Source organism: Lutra lutra, chromosome X (assembly GCF_902655055.1).
Source record: "Lutra lutra chromosome X, mLutLut1.2, whole genome shotgun sequence".
In the NCBI taxonomy this organism is placed as follows: domain Eukaryota; kingdom Metazoa; phylum Chordata; class Mammalia; order Carnivora; family Mustelidae; genus Lutra; species Lutra lutra.
In genome coordinates, this window is record NC_062296.1 from 79279416 (window position 1) to 79297668 (window position 18253).

An 18253-nucleotide genomic window follows, 5' to 3' on the forward strand; every position below is an offset into this window, starting at 1 on the left:
GTTTTTTAAGCTCCTGACCCTGAACAGAAAAGGCTAGTATTTTGTGGGACAAAATAAGAAGTACACACAAGACATGTCTACTGTATACTGAAGAATGAAGTTTGCTCGAGAAAAAGCACTTGTGCAACTGTTCTGAGTTACAAGCTGAACTAGCTGCTTTGTTCACAGAACATAATTCTTCCTTGCAAGCATGACAGGCCAGCTACTGCTATTCAAACGTGAGTTTCTGGCAGATAATTTTTTTTCTTTTTAAAAGATTTTATTTACTCATTTTTGAGAGAGAGAGAGAGAGCACGAGCAGGGGGGAGGGGCAGAGGGATAAAGAGAACCAGACTCCCCACTGAGCAGGGAGCCTGACATGGGGCTCCATCCCAGGAACCTGAGATCATGAACCCAGCTGAAGGCAGACGCTAAACCGACTAAGCCACCCAGGTGCCTCAATGGCAAACAATTTCTCAAAAAAGAACAGAGTGAGCCTGCAACTTCAAGAATAACAAATGCAGGGGTGCCTGGGTGGTTCAGTGGGTTAAGCCGCTGCCTTTGGCTCAGGTCATGATCTCAGGGTCCTGGGATCAAGTCCCACATCGGGCTCTCTGCTCAGCAGGGAGCCTGTTTCCCTCTCTCTGCCTGCATCTCTGCCTACTTGTGATCTCTCTCTCTGTCAAATAAATAAATAAAATCTTTAAAAAAAAAAAAAGAATAACAAATGCAGTACATCCTGCCTATGATAAAATTCAACCTTTCAAGCACAAATTAGAATTGTAGAAAACTTGTTTGCATGTGTGTGAGCTTGATGGCTTCTCAGTACTTAAAGACTTTTCTGATGATATAGGTAAGAATACTTTAAAATGTGATTTTTTATAATGTACAATGAAATGCATCAATATTTGGAAGATCTGTAAAACCCAGGAAACTATCATTTCACAAATGACCAAAGCATATGTCATGCATCAGTAAAATATCTATTCCAAGTACAACACAGACCAACAGACTTTCATGTGAGAATATGGAAAGTTCACTGATTAGGTTTCAGATTTTCACATTAAAATAATATTTATGAAAATGCCACTTAGATAATACTGGTGTAGAATCAAAGAAGAATATATACAACTATCTGGAAAAAAGTCCTGAAATATTTCCTTTTCTAACTATGTATTTGTGTGAAAATGGATTTTCTTCCTATACTTCAACCAAAACCACACAGACAGACTGGACACTCAAGAGGATATAAGAATCCAGATGTCTTCTACCAAACTAGACATTGTACAGATTTGCAAAATTATAAAATGATGCCACTCCTCTGACTAATTTTTCTTTGTTTTGAAATACATAGTTACTTTTCAAGGAAAAATGTTATTTTGTAATCACATACTGGGTTTATTGCTATTTTTAAACAAATACATAAATGTTTTAAAAGTTCATGAGTTTTAATTTCTAACAGTAAATATTAACACAGGCCATATAAACAAAAGCTCTTACAGTCCTCAATTATTTTAAGAGTATGCAAGTTTCCTGAGACGAGGAAATGTGAGAACTGCTGAAGCAGAATAAAGCAGGTCCTCCAACACAGCTGCACGTACCCATGTCATGTCCACATTCTAAATCGTACACTCAAGTGCAGGAGAGTGCCTAGGAAATGCTCTAACTATCTGACTCTCCTCTAAACTGCTTTACGCAGAGTCTAGATTGACTTGAATGGATAATATTGCAAAAAAAAAAACCTTAATCAATAGAACTCTACTTAAAAAAAAATATCTTCCTCAACTTACTATACTCCAGAGCAATATTAAGAAATTCTGAATTTCAGGGGGCCTGGGTGGCTCAGTTGGTTAAGCCACCGCCTTTGGCTCAGGTCATGATCCTGGAGTGCCTACATCGGGCACCCTGCTCGGCAGGGAGTCTGTTTCTCCCTCTAACCCTCCCCCTCTATGCTCTCTCTTTCACTCTCTCTCTCTCAAATAAATAAAATCTTTTAAAAATTCTGAATTTCATGTAATATACTTTCCAGTTATTAGATTGGGGCTATTTGAGGATCGTACAAGCTAGTTTTAGAAGGCTTGATTTTAAAAAAATGCTTCCTGGTGGTTCAGGCTCAAGTTAACCAGGGCTATACAAATCAGCTGTGAAGTACTTTGTGTTACTTTATGAAAAATATCTAAGCTAAGATTGCGGTAATTCAGAAAATCACACATGATGTTTTCCAGTTGTTTTTAACAACAAGGACTAAAATCTCCACAAAGGCAAATCTCACCACTTTACTCCCCCACCCTAGGCTAGCCTCCTATTTTCAGTCCCTCTGAGATCACAAAAAATATCCCTAACTACAGATACACAGATATTCTCTCATAAGACCAACCACAACCAGTCGCATATATAGACTCTTCCATTCCACTCTCCTTTGAAAGCGATGAAATGTAAAAACTGAATTGCTCACAAGTTTTAAACACTGCAAATATTCAGACAAATGTTAATCAAGACACATCACCTTTGACATAAATAGTTTGCCAAAAACAGACTTAGGAGTAACTATGATATAGATAGTCCTTTCATCAGACTTCACTGCACTTCTGTCAACACTGCAGAAATCCATTTTCTTTATTAAAAAAGAAATATAAAAATATGGGACAGTAAATATCTTTGAAAGACTATTTCCATCTTGTAAAACATGGACCAAGATTTGCTTATTCAATTTTATATCCCAGAATGTAGCACGGTGGACATAAGAAGTACTCCATGTTTGATGAATGGGAAAAGTAGAAAAACAAGTGAATTCTTTTAATATTTACTGAACAACTGTTATTTGCCAGCTACTACATCAAGTGAAATGGAGAATATAAAGACAATAAGTCACAATTTTAGCTCTGCCACAGAAAATGAAGGACATAGCCCTAATCACATTAAGTATTACTATTATTATAAATAATAATGTCACCATAAATTGATAATTAGTGAAGCTGAATGATGGATACATGGGGATTCATAATACTATTCTCTACTTTTGTAGTAAGTTTAACAATTTCAATGGTAAAAACTTCAAAATAACAAGACTGTCTGCAGACCTTTCATGAGCACTCGGGAGATTGCCAGTGCCTCAGGATATGGTGTCATTCCTGTAAGAAGATGACACTGTGGGCGCACTGACCTAGAGGACAAATGCTCAGTGTTCTTCTGCCAATAATGTGGCCATGTTTGGATTCAGCCTTCCCAACTCCTGCCTAAAACCCCCTCCCTGTTAAAGAAGGCCCACATTTCTAAGAAGGGAGATCATGTCAGGGATACAGTCTACAAAATCGATGCAAAAATTGATCAAAAGAAGACCGAAGTCATAACTCTTACTCATGCACATTTCTGGGACAGACCAAACAAAATTGGAAAGGAAATCACTTTTTAGATGTCACAAGTGATGCCATGCCAATGGGTAAACACTGCATGGCTTCAAGTGAAGAGCTAGTGCCAATGCACATGTCCTCTTACTATATTTACTTCTATTTTTTTGTACTTCCATGTAGAAATGAAAGTCTTCTTTTGTGACATTAAAGACCTCCCAGTAGAGGTGTAGGAAACAAATGACTCACCTAAGAATAAACACTAATCCTAAAGATATGCATAGAAAATATTCATCTCCTCTGAAAACCAAAGAAATGCAAATTAAATGCAACAGTGAGACACTGTTTCATATCATAATGATAGCACTATTTCATTTAAATATCACCAGTGACATTATCACCAGTGAACTCTCATCAATAGGAGCAAATCTGTGGGGAAACTGGCACACACATTTTGTTCTCATCAATGGGTATCACCCTTTTATAAAGCAATTTAGCAAGAACCATAGAGATACACTAATCTTTTAACTCAAATAATTCACTTCAAGGAACCTAAACTAAAATAATTCATCCAAAAGCAAAAAGATAAAGAAAGAAAGATGTTCAATACAGTTATTTCCAGTATCCAAAATAATGTAAATAATCAAACAGAAATTTTAAATAAAGATATATCAGTGAAATATAAGATAAATATAACCTTTTTTAAGATAATATAGAAATGTGGAGCAATCTATTTATGTCAAATAAAAACAGATTTCAAAATAATATATATTGTGATTGCTTCAATGTAAAAATGTGTTTTCAAGAGTAAGGAACCATGGAAAAATGACAAGCACCACTTTAGCACAGGGGTATCATGAATGAGTTTTAACCCTAAGTCTTCTATTTAATGTCATCATTAGATTCCTTTTCATTAAAATTCCGTTTCTGTATCAGCTTTGACAACGTAATCTATTTATCACAAAATGGGTAAAACGGTATTCACAAAATTAGCTTCTGAATATGTAAGGGTACTCTTTTTAAATGGGGGGAAGAAAGGAAATCTGCAATCTAACATCTTATATTACGCAGCACTTTGGAAACCAAGGTTTTATTTTTCAAATTAGGTAAGGAAAATTATTCCTCATTTTCAACAACTAAGACTGCCCATAAAGCCTAAATGACACAGTTGAAAAAGAAAATAAAAGCACAAGTCCTCTGGCTATAAAGAAAATGCTATCGCCATCTTAATTCTAAAGAACTATGTCCCAAAAAAAGCATTCTGATTGCAGTACCTCTAAGGATCACCTTCTGTGAATGTCCCCCCTGCCACACAGACACACAGACACACAGACACACACACACTCTCTCTCTCTCTCTCTCTCAGGTACTCTATCTCCATCTTTCTCTAAGCTTACAGGCCTGTCCTCCCAAACAACTATAAATGAGGAGGACTATGGAGAAGGTAATACTCTCTAGTCCCCTAAACATCAACTACATCACTACACAGAATCTCTGGAAACGAGGCCTCCATCAAGTAAGAAATGGAGAGAGAAGGCCTCTGTGGGTGACATGGCGGCACCAGCAGCCGGAAGAGGAAGAGTGGTGTGCTAATGGTCCATCGGTGAGTTAGTCGTTAAGCAGCTTTCATCACCAGCTAGAATGTATTCCAATTGCAAGGATGAGGTGGTTCTTCAACTAGCTGAAGGAGGCGAAAAACACACGGCAGCAGCTGGGCTCGGCAATAAATGCTACATTTACCTTGTTAATTTCAAACTGGCTCGCTGGGACACTGCCATTTAGCACATTTTCTCCAATTTCTATTAACCTCTTCTGAATGTTTTCCACTATAGTGTCTCGGCTTTGATCAGAAAGAATCTGGCCAATGACAAAGCTGCAAAGAAAGAGAGGGATTCATTTTTTTAATATTATACTTTATTAATAAAGGAGAGAAAAGGAAGATAAATGCCATTAGATTAACATGTGGACAAGAGCTGTACTGAAAGCTAACATGAGAGTGAATGTCCAAAAGGCCGTTACTATTTGTTTTTTAACATTAACTCTACCAAAGGTTTACCAACCTTGGAATGTCAGGTTTGCCCTTAAACATACAGACCATTTTCTAATGCAGCAGCTAAGGCTTCATACAAAATGTGGATAGAGAAAGGTATGTGTTCCATCCACAACTGTATATATGCAATTACAAAATTCACAAGTGGTTATACTTTACTCATAGGTTAAAAATTTTAAAAGGTAAAAATTTCACTTTCCCCATAAAGCACCAAGATATTATCTCTGATATCACCAAGCTGAGATGACCATTAGCTAGGTAAGCAGAAATATAGTTCTTTATGCAAATTTCTTAAAACCCGAAGATTTCAAACTTCTCTTTCTTCAGCTTCATTATATTCCTCAGTGTTCTCCAACCTTACGCTATCCCTGAAAAACTTATTATTCTACCAGACCCCCTCAAAAAAACAAGGGGAAAAAGAAAAGGAATAAAAAAGCCAATATTTTATCCATTTCTGAGAAAATGCAGAGCGAGGGTTTGACAGCTGCATTGTAATTTGTCAGAAAAAGAACCCTGACAAAAACATTTGTATAGCTTTAATTACTAATACATTTCTAACTCAGAGAAATTTACTTCTATTATGATGCATCTTTTCTTAGAAAACACAAAGCTGAAGAGAACACTCTAATCGACAGTCTATACAAAGTGGTTTCATCTTTGGGTACATTTGGGGGCAATGAAGCATTTCAAATTTCATTTCATAAAAGGCTAACAGTGACCTATAGTTGGATGATCAACTTTGCCTAATCAAGAGCAGTTTTGCAGAAGCAACAATTGCTCAATCTCCCAACTTGAAAGCGAGAAGACTGGAAAATAAGTAAAAAGTGTGAATATTTGGCAATATTAAAATTAATTTAAATTTTGCTTTAAAGAAAAAAAAATTCTTGTTTTCAGAATTGGGTAGGCTCATCAAACAGGAATATCTAAAAAGATGGTACACTAAATACCTAAGGATTCAGGCTTTTCTAAATGGATGCTTTATAAATTAATGTGACCCTTTAAAAAAAACAGGCCTTAGCATCACAATTTCCAGTCTCACTTGCAAAGCTAGGGGATCAACCATGACATTTATTATTTCTGAGGTACTTATGGTATTTGAGAACTAGCTCTTAAACTAACCTAAGATTAGTAAGAATTTTATTATTTTTTCTTTTTGCAAGAGATTCCTAAGAATCTTTACACACAAATTATACAGATGGGAACAAAGTCTCAGTCCATGGTCCACTATGAATCCCAGAATATTTAAGCCACAACATGGGAACACCTTAACAATTATGTTCCTAAAGAGGCTCTACAATGATTCAGGAACACAACACAGGCACTTTCTTTCTTTCTTTTTTTTTTTTTTTTAAAGATTTTATCTATTTGTTCAACAGAGAGAAACTCAGCAAGAGAGGGAATACAAGCGGGGGGGTGGGAAAGGGAGAAGCAGTCATCCCGCCCAGCAGGGAGCCCAATGCGGGGCTCAATCCAGGACCCTGGGATCATGACCGGAGCCCAAGGCAGATGCCTAATGACTGAGCCACCCAGGCGCCCCCACAAGGCACTTTCTAATAAGAATACGAAAGCAAAACAAAAGAGACACAAGCTAACATCAATGAAACCAACGCTGTAGGGAGCTAAAATGTGAAGGTTCACTCTCACTGTGAGTTACAAGTCCCAAGATGTATCTTATAGCAAGTACCTCTTATTGAGCAAATTTAGCTTTAAGTTTTAATCTACCTGGGAAATTCCACTCCAAAAGTGTGAGAAGCATTAATATGTAACATTACAACAACAACGACGACGACAACAACAACAACAACAACAACAACAACAACAACAAAGAAGTTGTGTCCTTGAGCTTGGCTGAATCACAGATCTTCTCCATGTCATTAGTACTCCAAGTTTTTACAGACAAACAAAAAAAAGCACAAATGAAAGTTGAACTCACTTTCCAGTCTCTTTAGCAAGATCACACCAATCTCTTCTAACTATATCTAACCCTTTCAGCTCCTGTTTGGTGGAGTAATTCCCATCCGACGTTGGCTCAACAACCAGAGCGCCATACTTCTTTTTCTTCAGCAGTAGCAGAGACTTAAAAACACCATCAATGTCTATTTCAAGCAGTTTGTACAACTTGTTCACTTCACTTTTTACCTGTGAAAATTTCAAGCATTAATACTAGCTTCTCAAACATCTACCATGGAGAAGATGAACATGCTACAAATTCCCAGAAGTTAATCTAAACACAACTTGAATTCATCAAGATTAGAAGGCACTTTACTCAGGTGATACAGAACACAGTATTATGTTGAGTATGATACAAAACCACTGAAAGAGCACAGGGATAAAAACAGATGGAAAAAAACACAGTAATATAAATATATCATCCCATTCAACCAAAGGACAGAATTGGCAGGGCCCGCCCCAGGAAATTTACAAAAATTATGAAATAGTCTTTTTGAATGTATAAACTAAATGCATATGTATTTACCTTCGAACAACTGAATTAGAGACCAGATAGTCCAACAAGTAGATATGTGGCTAAAAATAGGTAAAACTTTGACTATCAAAATAATGTCTAAGGAGCATCTGGGTGGCTCAGTTGGTTGAGCATCTGACTCTTGGTTTTAGCTCAGGTCATGATCTCAGGGCCCTGGGATGGAGCCCCGTATTACGATCTGTGCTCAGTGCACAGTGTGCTTGAGATTCTCTCTCTCTCACTCTCCTTCTCCCCTTCCACTGTGTCCATGCATTCTCTCTCTCTAAAATAAATCAATAAAATCTTAAAAATAAATAATGTCTAAGATCTTCCTGTACATCCCAAAGCACCTTACATATAAGGAAACAACTATATGTTGAAAAAAAAATGACTAATCACCTGCTCTTTATTGATAGGCTCGAGGCACAGCCAATCACCGCTAGGGAAAATACATAGCTTTTTGAAGTCCAATATGAGGACAACAGGCCAGGCCTGTTCTCAGGTGAAGCCTACAGTCATATTTCACACATACCAGTGGAGAAAGGCAGGAAGTTGTTACTTTGTAAGGTGTTATCTTAGTTCTAGTTTATTGGGACAAGATCTTAACATAGCAAGTACTAAAGAAACACTTGCTAATTGTAAACTGCAATTAGGAGGCGACAAATGATGACTTCTAAATGTCCACTTGCCTTTTCAAATGTATTTTAAGTACTCTTATAAAAAAATTATTAATGGGTGTACATGTATGTAAATAGGTGTTTATCCATATCAGCATATAAAACCCATGTGACTACTACTAGAAATGTATTTCTCCCCATGCATGATAATGTGATAAGTATAAATATGACCATATTTTAATTTTATTTTTTAAAAGATTTTATTTATTTATTTGGTGGCGGGGTGGTGGGGAGAATAGCATGAGCAGGGGGAGAGGGGCAAAGGGAGAGGGAGAAACAGACTTCCTGCTGAGCAGGGAGCCTGACTTTGGGCTCCATCCCAGGACCCTGAGATCATGACCTGAGCTGAAGGCAGATGCTTACCTGACTAAGCCACTCAGGTATCCCTATATTTTAAATTTAAATTAAAATTTTTTTCACTTTCTTCTTTTACCAGAAAGTAGACACACAGAAGATCACAGGATGTGAAGCAGTGTGAACCCCCTTGCGAGACACAGAACACCACCCAGAATCAGAGATATCACTGTAGCGAGGCCTAAGCCCAACATCACAGAAGTATGACAACACAGTCACCAGACTTAGAAACAAGATGAAAACATCTCACGCTGTTTACAAAGTAAAAATGTATTTGTCACTTAAGGAAAAAATGTTCTCCTTTGAATTTTACCCTTAAAGACAAATAACTGGAGTAGAGGTTAAGAAAAATAAGAGGATGAGGAAATGAGAAGCACTAAGCTTATTTTCAGAAGCATGCATGTACACATATGTGAATTTATGAAGTTCCATGTTAAAAAGAATTCAGAAAAGTAGCTAAAAGATAATTTCATCAAATTATTTCACCTTGTTTCCCAATTTATATACTTCTTCCAGATCAGTGCTATTGGTGTTTATCATAATTGAATCTGTATCTCCATAAATAACTTCAAGATTCATCTAATAAAAAGCAAAAATTATAAAACTTAACAACAAAAACACAGTGATCATCATATACAATGAAACTCAAGATTTTCTATACTACAGAAATTACAGGTTCTGTTGAATTTTCAAAAGTTTATGCTTATTCTTATCCATATTGTCAGAGGAGTACAATCAAAGATTAAGCTCTAATAACCTAGAAAGGAAAGCCACTGTCACATTAAGAAAATCTAGCTAATTTTCTTAAAACAAACAGACAGCAGAGGAGCAGGGGAAATGTCTGGTTTCAACGGAAACAAACTGGAACTGAATAATATAAAGGAGGAGAAGAAACTAGGAAGGTAGGGGTCTATATTTATCCACTGTACCATAAGCTTAGGGGTCATGGCAATTTATAAAGCAGAAACATAATGGGTTTTGAAAATTCAGGGGCACAAATCCATATGAAATTCTTCAGTTTCAAACAGTATTCAGCAGAAAATGAAGAATGCCAAAAAAAAATCAATCATAACAAACAACACTAGAGCACATACAGTATTAAGGCCTGGAAGTAAACTCTAATTAGCACTGTTACTAATTTGCTTGAAACACTCACATACAGGCTTCAAGCAGTGGCTAGATCATATCAGTGTTAGTAAAAGAAAAAAGCTATAATCCATTAGGAGGGATTATAAACGTAAACCAGGCATTCTAAGAAGCCATTTCCAGTCTGTTTGGGTTACAATTTTCCTTGAATACAAAAACGTCACAATGTATGATATTTATAAGTCACTGTATAATGAAAATGCTCAGCATTACCTTCTGTACCATCTCCTTTGTATGCATCAAAATCTAAATGAAAGAAAAAGTCACAATTAATGCTTTACATAGTTACAAAACCATAAACATAAGTAGGTACACACAGAGATAGATAACCCAATGACTGGTCATACATTTTAAAGCTCTTCATGGTTTTCTAACCACAACCCTCAAAATAACAGTAATATCAACATAATCTAAGAGTAAGTTGGACTCTATGTTGATTCTTAGCCAGAGATATGTACGCAGCTCTACTGTAAATATCTATTTAAGATTTATGTAAAGATCTATTTTTAATAAACATGCATAACAAAAACATGCATAATAAAAACATGCCTTTATGATATGGTAAAAAGGCAAACTATTCTCATTACTGATATTTAAATAAAACTGCATGACTGAAAAACAAAAGCTTAACAGAGCATTTCAAATCTGGCAATTCTTACCCATGGTACTCAAAATCTTAAAAAGTGAAAAAAATAAATATATATGCACCAGATTTCAATTTCTTCTCAAGACTGTAAATTTCCTGAAGACAGGGAGTAGACCTTCACACATTCTCTGAATCTAGCAGAGTGCCCACTACAAAGGTGGGGCACTATAAATATTTGGTGAATGGAGATAAATGTCTAGATAATATGTATAGACAAGATTGCCCCTAGGCCCATGTAGCTGCAGGTTGGAGACGTGTATTACAAAGCCCCATAAACCCTGAACTTAGATTATCTTTTACATCCACCCTTTACTTCCACTTCCACTGCTTCCTCTCCTTTATTACAGTCTCCTAATTTTCATCAGGCATTCACTGTCCTATGTTCTTAGAGAAGAAAGCCCTTCCCTTGCCCTGAGGGTGGTAGGTGGTGGTGAATATGGATTAGGCTAACCAATTTTTTTTAAGATTTACTTTTTTATTTATTTGAGAAAGAGAGATAGAGAGCATGAGCAGAGAGGGAAGAGGTAGAGGCAGATGGAGAGCGGGGAGCCCGGGATCATGATCTGAGCCGAAGGCAGACCCTTAAAGGACAGCCACCCAGGTGCCCCTTATCAATGGTTTCAACAGTGGCTGTAGAGACTGGAAGACCTGAGGAATCTTTTAAAAAATACCAATACCGGGGCGCCTGAGTGGCTCAGTGGGTTAAAGCCTCTGCCTTCTGCTCGGGTCATGATCCCAGGGTCCTGGGATCGAGCCCCACATTGGGCTCCCTGCTCAGCATGGAGCCTGCTTCCTCCTCTCTCTCTCTCTGCCTGCCTCTCTGCCTACTTGAGATCTGTCTGTCGAATAAATAAATAAAAATCTAAAAAAAAAAAAAAAAATACCAATACCAGCCCCAGCAATTTTTTGAAAAAGCTCTCCAGATATTCATGTTGCAGGCAGAGCTAAGGACCACTGGCCTAAGATAATCATGACAATCCCATTCGGAAAACAGTTTTCAGTTGAGAGTTTGTACCCTCCCCAACTAGACCACAAGCTCCTAGAGGTCAGAGCATATGTTTGTGTCTAACTCTAGGCTTCACATGTGACAGGTGCTCAAAAAATCATTTGCTAGGTGACTGATGGGTCTCACAGTAATCCCAATTACTTTCCCGAAATTCAGTTAATTCCTAAAAAGCATTCACTCTCCTCCACTTCATCTTCACTTTTAAACATCTAAATTGCAGGGAAATGCATTGTGGGAGACTATCTGACAATCCTTTTGGGAAGAGGGCAATAATGAGATCAACCAAGTTAATCACAGTGAGGACAGAACTGCTCATCACAAGTTCTCTTCGCCCTCCCCACTTCCACCCCACCAGGCTTTGCTTTCCTCATCACAACACACAACTCCACAAGGTAACCATTACCTAAGTAAAATACCTCAGACAGAGCTTGTCAACCTCTCACTGCAACTCGGTATATGCAGGAACCAATTTCCTCTATTCTTCTTTCACACCATGGATGAAACCCACTATGTCACCCTTGAGTGTACCTCCAAGTGTGTACTGGCAACCTTCATCTTTCAGATCTCCCACCATCTCTATTCTCTCCCACCCTCAACTCACAACCATTTCCACGCATGATCTGAGGGCTGCTACCAAAACCATTTTCTCTTTGACAGAAGAAAACTGGTGTTGGATCTTTTGCACAAAAATGGTAGAAAACGAAGTAAAACATAAAGACTATACTGCAACTACTTTTTCCACCTGATACTTTATTTTATTTTATTATTTTTTTTAAGATTTTATTTATTTATTTATTTATCAGAGAGAGAGAGAGAGAGAGAGAGATCACAAGTAGGCAGAGAGGCAGGCAGAGACAGAGGGAGAAGCAGGTTCCCTGCCGAGCAAGGAACCTGATATGGGACTCGATCCCAGGACGCTGGGACCATGACCTGAGCCGAAGGCAGCCGCCTAACCAACTGAGCCACCCAGGCGTCCCCTGATACTTTATTTTAGAGATGACTTCCCATCTACACATACAGGGCTGCCTTATTCTTTTTTAATGGCTATACAGTATTCCGTCGTGTGAATCGATCATGATATATCTAACCAATGTTCTAGTAATAAACATGTAGGTTGTTTCTGATCTTTACCTTTATACCACACTTCAACAAATAATCTTTATACATGAATAAAATGCTAGTAAACAAGATAAAACGCCTCTTAGAAGACTTATTGGGCCAAAGGTTATATGGGTTCAAATTTTTTATAGATACAGCCAAATAGCTCTCCAAAGAGGTTACACCAATTTCTGAGGATAGCTTTATTACCGTCTTTCCGGGGACCTCAACAATAGCTGATGACTATGCTCCATTTCAGGTTCAAGGTCCTCACCACAGCACGTCAACTCTTCAGTCCATTCTATAGGAGACAACCCACAACCAGGCTGACCCTGACCTCTCATGCTTCTTCTAAAGCACTTATACATGATGGGTACCACAGTGCCCTGTCCAGACCAAGGTTTATCCAAGTGCTGCATTAGCAGCATCACCCAAAAGCCACCCCTGATTCAAACTGCTCACTGGAGAGGGCTCAGCTGTTAGATATCCTGTGGGCTACCAAATTCTTTGTATAAAGCACAGGGCCTAGTGCACAGGACCTAGTAACGATTATTTGTAAAATGCTGAAAGAATAATCCTAAGGAGTGGGCAGTATTACAAACCCCATTTTATAGATGAGTAAAATTAGGCCCTGTGATTTTACCCAAAATAAGATAACTAGTCAAGAGTTTGAACTAGAAGTTGGACCTTATGTCTCATTTTCTTTTCAGAATGTTTCACTGCCTTGTTAAAAAGCCACATGACTGTGCTGGAAGCCAATAGTCGAAAACTTATACCTCACAGGTATTTTCCCCATTAAGGAAATGGATTTTTAAAAGAAGTCACAGGTATCAAGAAAAGTCTACTGGACACATGGTGCAGTGACTACCAGATGTCCGTTTCTAAGTTCACTTCAAATTGACAAGCCTAATATCAAAGCTACCCATTCTGACAGAAAATCATTTTGTAAGTGCCAACAGCTAGAAAACAGGGCTATAAAGGCTTGCTAAATTCATTAATAAGGCAGTCTGCAGTTATCTGATTTCACAGCAACACCTGCATATTTATCTACTCATTACCAATTGGATGATGGAATTTTTTCAAGCACATTTCAAAAATCTGCCAACTTCAAGTGTAAAAAAATAAACTTTGTGGTTAATTTTTCCCTTAACAAAGTACAGCTGTTGAGAATAATTGTTCAAGATCTTACCCTGTAATGTCAACTGCAGCAGAACAAAGAGTATTTAATTAGCAAATCTATCCAGTAATTCAACACCTATTATATAAAATGCCTTCGTGATTTTATTCAGGATAATTTGCTAAGAGGGTTATTACTGACATTCAGATGGAATTTAAAATTCCTACGCAAGTCGAGTCATAATAGCAGTAATGATCTCCCCAATCAGGAGATTCGGTGTCACACAAGGCTCTCTTGCAATGCAGCAGCCGATTTCCTGACTTCTTAATTCCTGGGCTCAGCTCAGTGAGAGCCCTTCGTGCCGGTATTTCAGTCAGCAATACATCTTTAATGGGACTCTATTAAAATAACTAGAACAAAAATGACTTTTTTTTGGGTTAAAAAGAATGACAGCACTGCCATCATATCAATCATTGCAGGCTTTGCAGAACAGTACCGTTAGGGGAAAAGAGTAGGGGGAAACAGGAAAGGAGTGGGGCTGGGGGTGGGGAGAGCAATAATTAAAATAATACGAAAAAGTGTTTTAACCCCAATCTGAGCCTCTGAAGGCTGGTGAAAGGTGGTGGGGACTAAAAGGAAATGTAAAGTGTATTTAAAAGAACTCTTTCCTAAAGAAAATAATGTATTCAGGAATACACCCACAATGTGGTTTACTAAGCAGAAAGAGTGTGTTTATGACACCAGGTTTATCAGCGGCGGAGACCTAAGACCAACTTCTACTGCTGTGCGTATTTACTTCTGCCAAGGCTGGGATAAAGTTGGGGTCCTTACTTTTTGTCAGGACAGAATACGGGTGTGTGTCAATGCATTTAAAGGATAGAAAATGGTTTTAAATGGTGTTATAGACTAAAACTGTGCTTATAAATACTAAATGAAAGTGAGAAAACACCGATTTTCCATGGTCAAAAAAAAAAAAAAAAGTTTCAAGCTCCTTTTCCAAAAGCACAGGTCTATTACAGTGACATCTACTAACAAGAACCCACTTTGATGATGTATGATACGGATACTAAACGCAACAGAAATCCTGTAAGTTAAAAAAATGTTGGGTGAGGTCAAATCCTAAACAAATAATGCATGAACAGAATGACAACTGAAATCTCAATGGCTTTGGGATTCTTCTGTTACCGATGACATAAAATGCGAATTAAACTCAAAAGGTTTTTTAAAAAAAAATACATTAGCATAACAGGGGTAGCAAAATGAATGGTTTTGAAGGATAGGGAAGAGAAAAGTAGAAGAAATATAAATATTATGATATTTGGTAATCCAACCATTATCTAAGCTTTCCTAGTCCCAATTTCGGCAGTTTCCAAGCAGGACTCCGTGTTACTCAGTTCTCTCACTTGGTACACATTTACTTCATCCTCATTACATTCGACTGCCTTTTTCTTATTTTCCTATTCCCTGTTATTCTCAGGTGTGTGTCTTCTCTATAAGATGCTCAAGGAGCATAGACGATGGATTTAATAAGCGCCCTACTTTGATTTTCTACTACTTAACATTCCTGTCTGGTTTCCTTACTGCCTTTAAACCTGAGTTTTACCTTCTTTAAAACTGGAGGCAAAGTACCACCCAGGTCCCTGAGATATGTGGAACTAAAAAGAACTCCACGCTGAAAACACAGACAGCAAAGATAAAACATTATACAAATGTGAGTTTAAAGAAAAGTCAGGAGTCTGAAATGTGAGTACTAGTTTAAACTGCCAATTAGTAGCTAAGTGATTTGCGAGCCAGCTGGGTTCCCTCTCTAGGTCTTAGCGTCCTCATTTTAAAAATGAAGAGGCAGGGACTCCTCCCAGATCTAAAAATCTAGAATCCAAAGTTTGACGGGTAGAAACACCTCTATCCTCCTATCTGGTTGTTTTGTGTTTCACCCACACTCATTTCTTTAGTGTTAGGAAAAGGAGACACTAATACATCCAACAATGACCATCAGCATTATAAGAATATAGATCCATATTCTAGGTTACTTTCAAGGGCTATGTGGTTGTAAAATAAATAGAAATACTTAGGGTCTCACAAGTTGTCTGCATATAGATTAATGCCCTTAATATAAGTGAGTGTATGTTTACCATACATAAAACATTCGACACCCTCTGTCGAGATCTCCCCCTCTCCCCCAGGAGAACACATAAACATCGTCTACATATATATATCAGGACTTCTCAACCGCAGCACTATTGACATTTTAGGCCAGAGAATTTTTTGTCATGGGGAGGCTGTCCCTGGTCTCTAACCGCTAGATGCCAGTAGCATGCATGCAGGCGTGCACACAGACTCTCCAGCTGTGACAACCAAAATGGTCTCCAGATATTGCCAAATGTTTCCTGAAGGACAAAACTGCCCCTGGTTGAGAATCAGTGACATACGAATGACAACATTTTCTTGCTCCAAGCACATGTTCCACTGTCTGTCCCATAAAGATTCCTTCTAGACCCCATCCATCTCTTCCAAACCCTCCCCAGCTCCAAACAGGATAAATGGCCTCCCTAAGAGCCTCGAACTGAAATAAAAGACTGACTTCCCTTCTAATCCAATGAGCTAATAAGTCTCACACGAGATTTTCTCTTCCTGCTGATGTGCTCTGTCTCCTTCAAGTTCTCACCACTCACTCAGCCTACCTGTCTCCAGGATCACTATTTCAAACCATTCTTCATGCTTTGCCAGTTCTTTCTAAAACATACTCTTTGCAATGAAATTTAAATCCCTTAGCTTGCCCCAAGACTCATGATAGAGTTGAGGCCCAACTTACCTTCCAATGCATCCCACATGCACCCTTCAATTCCGCCCTCCTGAAATATGCTGAGTTCACTGAACAAGCCACTATGCTCTTTTCTTGCCTCTGTGCTTTTCACATGCTGTTTCCCCACAGTGGTCCAAAGCATGGGTTCAGACGTTAGGCTGAGTGATGGTTAATTTTGTGTATCAACTGGGCTAGGGCAGTGGTATCCAGTTATTTGGTCAGACACCAGTCTAGATGCTGTTGTGAAGATTTTCTTGTTTTTGGTGTTTTTTTTTTTTTAACATGACACCAACATTTAAATCAGTAGACTTTGAGTCAAGCAGACTATCGTCACCATAATGTGAGTGGACCTCACCTAATCATTTGAAGGCCTTAAGCAAGAAAGGAATGAAGTCCCCCAAGGAAACTGCAGACTCATGTGCTGTCTGTCTTCAGGCTGTTGACCAGACCTGAGATTTCAGTCCTGCCAGCCCCTAAAATCCCATGAGCCAATTCCTTAAAATCAATTCAACAATCAATCAATCTTTCTCTCTCCCTTCCTGTCTCTCTCCACCTCTCCTCCAAACATACACTCCCCAAATCGGTTCTGTTTCTCTGGAGAACCCTGACTGATAAAGACTTCCTAAGTACAAAGTGTAACAGCACTGCTAACAAGGTGTGTGACCTCAAGCACACAATATAACCTCTCTGTGCCCCAATGCTTAACTGTAAAATGGAGACAATAACCACAGCTTCCTTACAATAGGGCTACTATGAACATTGAATGTAACACATGTAAATTCTTTTCTACAGTTCCTGGTGCATAAGTGCTCATAAATATTAGCTATTTTTATTACTTAATGTCTACTTATTTTATAAGGAACTTTACACCAACAGAACAACCTCTCTGGCCTCCCCAGCTAAATGGTATTGAGGAATACATTAGTCCAATGTAGCCTCAGAGTATCTGTGTATACCAGAGCACATCACTCAACTACGGAGTTAAGTAAGACACTATAAGCAAATCATAAGGAGAGATCATGTCTCAGCTATTAAACCTGACACAATGCCTGGCACATAGGATTTATTAAATTACTTCAATAAACATTTATTTTTTAAGTTCTGATAAAAGGAAGCAAACCCAAGTGGTCCAACATGAGAAGAGCAAAGCCATGGACTCCTAAGTGCATCTCTACAACAAAAGCTGGTTACAGAAAGCAGCTATTAAAACCCACACACAGCATGCATTTAAAGAAGTGAAGAGTGAATCAGTTTTAACCCCACCTTCAGGCACTATGCATGTCAGATAAACAAATACTCACTCAGGAGAAATGAAAGTCTACCCCAGTGATAAAGGCCCATTAATTATAAACTTGACTGAAAACAAACTGAGGGTTTCGGAGGGGAAGGGGCAAGGGGATGGGTGAGCCAGGTGGTGGGTATTATGGAGGGCACGTATTGCATGGAGCACTGGGTGTGGTGCATAAACAATGAATCTTGGAACACTGAAAAAACAAATTAAAAATTATAAACTTGACTGAAAGTGTGACTCTCCCATACGGCTCATTTCCAGATAAACTGATTTTG

At 38.1% G+C, this 18253-nt stretch overlaps 1 protein-coding gene across 4 annotated transcripts in view; it reads right to left on the minus strand.

The window, feature by feature from the left end:
- POLA1 (DNA polymerase alpha 1, catalytic subunit) overlaps positions 1 to 18253 on the minus strand; it is a 307958-nt gene that overhangs the window by 176714 nt on the left and 112991 nt on the right. For all 4 annotated transcript variants that reach the window (XR_007124795.1, XM_047716113.1, XM_047716112.1 and 1 more), the window contains 4 exons: positions 10231 to 10263; positions 9358 to 9450; positions 7310 to 7515; positions 5067 to 5199 (listed from right to left, as the gene is read on the minus strand). Coding sequence is in view for 3 of the 4 variants with exons in the window: in XM_047716113.1 (XP_047572069.1) it covers positions 5067 to 5199; positions 7310 to 7515; positions 9358 to 9450; positions 10231 to 10263 (465 nt within the window). In the remaining variant the exon portion in view is untranslated. The remainder of the gene's footprint in view (positions 1 to 5066; positions 5200 to 7309; positions 7516 to 9357; positions 9451 to 10230; positions 10264 to 18253) is intronic.